General features: G+C 40.6%; 2 protein-coding genes and 1 non-coding gene across 3 annotated transcripts; 2 read left to right on the top strand and 1 right to left on the bottom strand.

The window, feature by feature from the left end:
• Nucleotides 1-483: 483 nt before the first annotated feature.
• On the top strand, nucleotides 484-1,608 carry LOC132167505 (uncharacterized). Its single transcript, XM_059578503.2, has one exon. It carries the CDS (start codon nucleotides 484-486, stop codon nucleotides 1,606-1,608), a length of 1,125 nt encoding a protein of 374 aa, XP_059434486.2.
• A 2,188-nt stretch (nucleotides 1,609-3,796) lies between these two features.
• Nucleotides 3,797-4,933, top strand: LOC148587566 (uncharacterized). The gene has a single exon (XM_088512691.1). It carries the CDS (start codon nucleotides 3,797-3,799, stop codon nucleotides 4,931-4,933), a length of 1,137 nt encoding a protein of 378 aa, XP_088368817.1.
• On the bottom strand, nucleotides 4,310-4,416 carry LOC132168285 (small nucleolar RNA R71). The gene has a single exon (XR_009438803.1). It is a non-coding gene; the product is annotated as a small nucleolar RNA R71 (small nucleolar RNA).
• Nucleotides 4,934-7,880: the final 2,947 nt, after the last annotated feature.

Here is a 7,880-nt window from a genome sequence, read left to right as displayed (position 1 = left end):
TTACAGACTCATGCCTTTCGGTTTGAAGAATGCAGGGGCAACATACCAGAGACTGGTTAACAAAATGTTTTGTGACCAGATCGGATGGAATATGGAGGTATACGTTGATGACATGCTAGACAAGAGTGTGCTACTGCAGAACCATGCACTCAACTTGCAAAAAACGTTTGTAACCTTGAAGAAGTACGGGATGAAGTTGAATCCCTCGAAATGTGCATTTGGAGTCTCATCGGGAAAGTTCCTCGGTTACATGGTGTCGAGCCGAGGAATAGAGGCTAACCCCGAGAAGATACAAGCTGTCTTAGACATGTAGTCTCCAAAAACTTTGAAACAACTCAGGAATTAAAGGGAAGAATAGCGGCACTAAATCGGTTCATTTCACTATCAATCGATAAGTGTCTTCCATTTTTTAAAGTCTTATGAAAGGCCTTTGAATGGACGGACGAATGTGAGGAAGCCTTCGGACAGCTAAAAAAGTATCTAATGAGCTCACCTTTGCTAAGCCAGACGAGGCTTGGGGAAGCACTGTATCTGTACTTAGCTGTGTCTCCCACAGCTGTGAGTGCAGCATTAATCCGAAAAGAAGATGGAATTCAGAGGCCTGTGTACTTCATCAGTAAAGCCTTAAGGGGCGTTGAAGAAAGATATCCCCAGATGGAAAAACTGGATTTCGCCTTGATTATAGCGTCTAGAAAACTCCGACTCTACTTTCAAGTGCATACTATAAGGGTATTAACTGAGTATCCTTTGAAGAAGGTTTTAAGAAAGCTAAATCTATCGGGAAGATTAGCTAACTGGGAAATTGAACTGGGAGAATTTGACATTGAGTTTCTCCCTCGGAATTCTCTCAAAGGTCAAGCACTGGCTGATATTTTGGCAGAGTTCACTAATTTGCCGGATGTGACAGGTTGGCCGAATGATGAAACATGGGTAATTTATGTTGATGGATCATCTACGAAGAAGCACGGTGGAGCTAGAATAATGATGATTACCCCGAATGGGGAAGAACTGTGCAGTTCCTTGAAGGTAAAATTTAAAACTACAAATAACGAAGCCGAGTATGAGGCAGTTCTGGCAAGACTTGGTTTCGCTCGAGAAATGGGTGCTAAATTCGTAGAAGTGCGAAGTGATTCCCAAGTCATCGTTGGTCATGTTCGAGGTGAATTCGAAGCCAAGGGGGAAAAGATGAAGTTATACTTGTCGAAAGTACAAGAAATGCAAAGTTTATTTGAGAGGTTCAGCATTGTCAAAGTTTTGAGACCTGAGAATGAGAGAGCAGACAGGTTGGCCCGAATAGCCTCGGCAGCGAATGGGGAGATTGAAGACGAGACACCTGTCCAAATTCTTCCACAGTCATCCATTATCGAGACGGTGTCGGTCTCAACAACCGAGACCATACCCAATTGGCAATTGGAAATCATGGAATACCTGGAAAAAGGAGTCCTCCCGCCAGATCGAAAGTCGGCTATTCAGTTCAAAATAAGAGCTGCATGGTTTACGATGGTAAATGGAATTCTTTACAAGAGGGGTTTCATGTTACCACTCCTCAAGTGTGTTTCAAAAGAAGAGGGAAATTATATTCTCAGAGAGATCCAAGAAGGGATCTGAGAGCCACTCTGGAGCTAGAATACTAGCGCACAAAGCAGTTCGAGCGGGTTTCTATTGGCCCAACATGAATCGGGACTCGGTAGAGTTAGTTAGAAATTGTGACAAATGCCAAAGATTCACTAATGTCACTCACCAACCCCCTGAAAACCTGAGTGCAATCTCTTCACCTTGGCCCTTCTCACAATGGGAGGTAGATATAGTGGGACCATTGCCTCAAAGCAGGGGAGGTGTACGGTTTGTGGTTGGCGCTGTGGATTATTTCACTAAATAGGCAGAGGTTGAAGCCTTAATAAATATCACAGCCAAGGCAATAGAACGGTTTTTGTGGAAGAGCATCATATCCCGGTACGGCATTCCCCATGCATTCGTCACAGATAATTGATGTGCGCCAAATATTGCATATTTGGACCCCTAATTTACTTGTGTTAATCCTTTAGCTGTGTTATTATCTGATGTTCTGTGTTAGTTTTGTGTTTTTAGTATTTTGTAGGTGTTGAAGAAAAAAATACTTTTTGGAAGAAAACATACTTTGAGAAGACCTAGATGATGTGGTTAAGTTTAACCAAATCCAAGAAATGGGTAAATCGGATTAAGGATAAGATTGAATAAAATTTCGAATTGGATTCAAATTCAGATTCTATACGTCTCAGTATTTTGACCATAACTTTTCGTTCACATATCCGATTGAGGTGATTCAAGTGGCGTTGGAAAGCTAACTCAAAATACTACAATTCATTGTGAAATAGGATTTTGCTAATTCGGACGTTTACTATTCCAAAATCGTCCCGTAATTAAATGGTACAAACCTGGACGAATTGTATCCGATTTCAACTTGTAAAACCCTAAGTTTTAGGTCTATAAATAGGGAATTATCAGATTAGTTGACGCGACTACGAATTTGAAGATTGCAGAGGAGAAAGAAGAGAGTTTAAGGTTTTCCTAACTTTTGAATCTCTACTTTGTGATTCTTATTTGTAAGTACTCGATTTTACATTATGAATTCAATCAATTTTGTTTTGTCTTTCAATAACATGAGAGGCTAAACCTTTAACTAAGGTTGAAGATGAAGCCTCACTTATGATTAGCAACTTTGTTTCATGTATGTAATATTTCCCAATTTAATGGTTTAATTGCTCTATTGTTTTACTTCTAATCAATTGGATTGAATAACTCTTGGATATCTTTTGTGATTCAAGGATACACTTGATGATTTAAGATTATTCAATATAATTGATTGCTTGGTTTTCTTTGTTAAAAATTGGATTTCCCCTGTGATTTATTCTCTGGATACAATTGATGTTTTGATAAAGATTGGATATTTTCTTGTGATTTCTGGATACAGTTAATGATTTGATCGAATATTGGATTTCTTTTGTGATTCGGGTTATGAATGGATACATGAGATCTTTTGATTAATTCTTTGAAGCAATAGTAAAACAAACTTAAAATTTATATGTGAGAACTTTGGAGAATATTATAGATCATGAAATTATGTTGTTATGAATTTGTGAGTGCGGATTCCGAAACCTTAGTGCTTCGTCATAAGATTTTAATCCCTTTAAATTGTTCATGCTTTTGCTTTTTCATTCAAACAAAAAAATCTCTCAAAAATTTGGAACTAGATTAGGGTTTAATTAATTTAGATTTAAAATTGCTTTCAAGAATACAATTCCCTGTGGGTTCGACCTCGCACTTGCAATCCATTAACTACAATTGATTCGTGCACTTGCGAGTTAAATAAATTTGCACAACAAGTTTTTGGCGCCGTTGCCGGGGACTTGTTTATTTTTTGAAACGAATTTATTTCTAAATTAGTTTTATTCTTCTACTAGTTATAATTAAGATTTTATTTTTCTGCAATTTGTTTTGTTTTATTCGTGTTACTAATAAATAAAAATAAAATAAAAAAATAAAAAAAGATTTTTCTTTTTGTTTTTTGTTGTTGTTTTGTTTGTGTTACAGCCCTGCTACGATCGAGCACACTTGTGGCCAAGACAGCAACCGCAACAGTTCAGTAGATTTTTGCCATAATCTTTTGGTCCTTTTTTGTGAGTTTTTAGTTTCTGTTTAAATTAATTTCTGCTTGCAATTGTGTTTAGTTAGTTTAATATAATTTAATTTAGTTCAATTCATTTCAGTTTTTAGTTTATTAGTTTGTTAGCTTGTTAGCTTGTTAGTTCCTATTTGCATGTTCGGTCGTAGGGCTTTAAATCTGGAGTTAAACGCTTTTGATCCTGAAATTGAAAGAACAGCGAGAGAGAATCTAAGACAGCCACCAAACTCACCCACCAATTCTCAAAGTTTCGAGTCTGATTCAGAAAAGTCTGTTAAGATGGGAGAACGAAATCAACCTAGATCCCTAAGGGAGCTGTTCGTACCCAATATTACCAACACACCATCGTGTATAGTGTTGCCAGCTACTCGCTTCGAGTTGAAGCCGAGTACAATAGGCCACCTTCCTGCATTTAGAGGATTAGAGAATGAGGATCCATATGTTCATGTGAGGATTTTTTTGGAAATTTGCGACATTGTTAATACGCAAAATGCCCCAGCAGAAGCGGTGCGTCTTCGGTTATTCCCTCTGTCCCTACATGATAGGGCGAAATCCTGGCTACTCAACAATAGACCTGGATCTATCACTTCTTGGGATATGCTGCAAAGCAAATTTTACAACAAATTCTTCCCAATTTCCAAAATCAATAACCTCCGTCTACAGATCACCAATTTCAGACAGAAAGAAGGGGAAAGATTCACCGATAGTTGGGAGAAGTTTAAAGAGCTTACTATAAAATGCCCACCCCACGGGTTTGAGAATGAGGTGCTTGTTCAAATTTTCTATAGGGGACTAACACCAAGTGAGCGAAACTCACTTGAGACTATGAATGGTAGAGAATTCTTAAGTCTTACTGGGGATGAAGCCTATAAGACTTTGGACGAAATGGCTGAACGAGCACAACAATGGGATTTTCAAGATTGTTGGGACAGACAACAACCCGCTCCCAAGACAGGAGGCATCCATGAGGTGAGGAATGATGCTGAATTAAGGGAAGAGTTCAAGGTTCTCAGGCGTCAGTTTGACACTATGGTCTTAAACAAATCAGTGAATGCAGCAGATACTTACCAAGTTGATGCATGCGGGTTATGTGAGAGTCAAATGCATTTCACTCAAAACTGCCCAACTCTGTCAACAGAGTATCCAACTGAGCAAGTCAATGCCTTCAATGAGTACAGAAAACCCACAACTGGACCGTCTTCTGAAACTTACAATCCAGGGTGGCGGAATCACCCTAATTTCTCTTGGAAGCAGAATCAACCACTGAACTAGAGAGATACATCCATTCAAGCTCAGAATCAGTTCAGGCCATCTCACCAAACTCAACCTCCTGCTTATCAATCCACCACTCAAGGGCCACAGCCTGCACCACAGTCATCACTGGAAGACATGATGAAAGCATTCATGCAATCAATGGATAAGAACATACAAGATATGAAGAATGCTACCATGAGCAATTCCCAAGCTGTACAGGAGCTGAGGAATTCCAACATGGCTAATGGCAGAGACATACAAGAACTTAAGCAGGCCATGATCAAGGTAGAAGGACAAGTTGGCCATATAGCAAATCAAGTGGGGGAAAGAGAAAGAGGGAAGTTCCCTAGTCAACCTGTGCCTAACCCAAAAGGGCAATTTGTGATTTGAAGTTCCTCTGCCTCTACGCATGGTCAGGATCATGTACAAGCCATCACCACTTTGAGGTCAGGCAAACAGGTGGATAATCAAGTGGTCATGCCTGAAGAGGCCACTAAGGCTGCAGAAGAGAAGGAAAACCTGGACAAGCCTACGGAAGACACAGGACCGGACATTGCCATTCCGATTACTGAGGATCCTTCCAAAAAGTATATACCCAAGGCTCCGTATCCAGAAAGACTGAAACTGCCAAAGAAGAGCTCGAAGTTCAATGATATTTTGGAAGTGTTCAAGCAAGTGCAGATAAACATTCCATTCCTAGATGCCATCCAGCAAGTGCCTTCTTATGCCAAATTTCTGAAGGATTTGGTCACCATCAAGAGAAAGACGAACGTCCCCAAGAAAGCTTTCCTGACTGAGCAGGTCAGCTCTATCTTGCAATACAAGATGCCTGTAAAGTATAAGGACCCTGGATGTCCTACCATTGCTTGCAAGATTGGTAACAATCGAGTTGAGAAAGCTCTGTTGGATTTGGGTGCCAGTGTAAATCTACTGCCATATTCAGTATTTGTTCAGTTGGGATTGGGAGAATTGAAATCCACTTCAATTACACTTCAGTTGGCTGACAGATCTGTGAAGGTTCCAAGGGGAATTATTGAAGACGTGCTGATCAAAGTTGATAAGTTCTACTACCCTGTGGACTTCATTGTCCTAGATACAGAGACGGAAAATGCAAAAATTCAAGTTCCAATCATATTAGGGCGTCCCTTTTTAGCTACGGCTAATGCCCTAATCAACTGTAGAACTGGAGTCATGAAGATATCATTTGGAAACATGACAGTGGAACTGAACATCTTTGATATCAGCAAACAGCCATTTGAGTATGAGGAGGTCAGAAGCACATGCTTAATTGAGGAGATAGTAGAGAAAACTGTCAATGAACCAGATATTGAAGACCCCTTGGGAGAATGCCTGATTGCACTGGGAAGTGACATGGCACTGGACACTTTATTGGAACAAGTTGACGCCTTGTTAGACTCAACGCCTGAGATAAAGACGGAGACTACAAAAATTACTTTGACATCGTCCCCTGATCCATCTTCATTAGCAGTTGAGCCTGTCAAGCGGGAGTTGAAGCCTCTACCAGACACCCTGAAGTACAAGTATCTGGATCCTATAGAATCTCTGCCTGTGATCATTGCTGCCGATTTGGATAGTGATCAGGAACATGAGCTGTTAGAAGTTTTGAGAGAGCATAAAGAAGCAATCGGGTTGTCAATAGAAGATATCAAAGGAATCAGCCCTACAGTAGTGATGCATAAGATTCATCTGGAAGAAAATGCTAAAACTTCTCGCGAGCCACAGAGACGGTTGAATCCGGCCATGCAAGAGGTAGTTCGAGCAGAGGTAATTAAACTTCTGGATGCGGGAATCATATACCCAATCTCTGACAGCAAATGGGTGAGTCCCATTCATGTGGTGCCGAAGAAGGCAGGGATTACAGTTATCAAGAACAAGGAAAATGAGTTGGTCCCCACTCGTGTGCAGTCAGGATGGAGAGTGTGCATTGACTACAGGAAGTTAAATGCCGTGACAAGAAAGGACCATTTTCCTCTACCTTTCATCGATCAGATGTTGGAGAGATTGGCAGGCCATGAGTACTACTGTTTCCTTGATGGTTACTCCGGCTACAACCAAATTCCACTGGACCCCGAAGATCAAGAGAAGACTACTTTCACTTGTCCATTCGGTACGTTTGCCTATCGCCGTATGCCGTTTGGATTGTGCAATGCACCCGCCACTTTTCAGCGATGTATGATCAGCATCTTTTCAGATATGGTTGAATGTCACCTGGAGATCTTCATGGATGACTTCTCAGTCTTTGGTTCATCATTTAGGGAATGTCTACATCATCTCACATTGGTGCTGGTACGGTGCAAGGAGAAGAATTTGGTTCTGAATTGGGAAAAATGCCACTTCATGGTGAAACAAGGAATTGTTTTAGGGCATGTAATTTCCCACAAAGGTATCGAGGTTGACAGAGCTAAGGTTGATCTGATATCTAACCTTCCGCCCCCGCGGACAGTTAAGGAGGTTCGGTCATTTCTGGGACATGCTGGGTTCTACAGAAGATTCATCAAGGACTTCAGCAAGATAGCAAGACCTCTATGTAATCTATTGGCAAAAGATGTTCCTTTTGACTTCAATGACAAGTGCCAAACAGCCTTTGAGATTCTGAAAAAGACCTTAACTTCTACACCAATCATTCAGCCACCTAATTGGGGGGTTCCGTTCGAGATAATGTGTGATGCCTCTGATTATGCTATGGGAGCCGTTTTGGGTCAGCGAGTAGAGAAGATTCCGCATGTCATATACTATGCCAGCAAGACTCTGAATGATGCACAACTTAACTACTCCACTACTGAAAAGGAGTTGTTAGCTGTAGTGTTTGCTTTGGATAAGTTTAGATCTTACTTGCTAGGGTCTAAAGTCATAGTCTACTCGGATCATGCTGCACTAAAATATCTATTGTCAAAGAAAGATGCTAAATCTCGTCTCATCCGGTGGATTCTGTTGCTGCAAGAGT

Source organism: Corylus avellana, chromosome 2 (genome assembly GCF_965113065.1).
Source record: "Corylus avellana chromosome 2, dhCorAvel1.hap1.2, whole genome shotgun sequence".
Taxonomy (NCBI): domain Eukaryota; kingdom Viridiplantae; phylum Streptophyta; class Magnoliopsida; order Fagales; family Betulaceae; genus Corylus; species Corylus avellana.
Note: the sequence above shows the minus strand (reverse complement) of the source record. Positions and strands in the feature narration are given on the sequence as shown.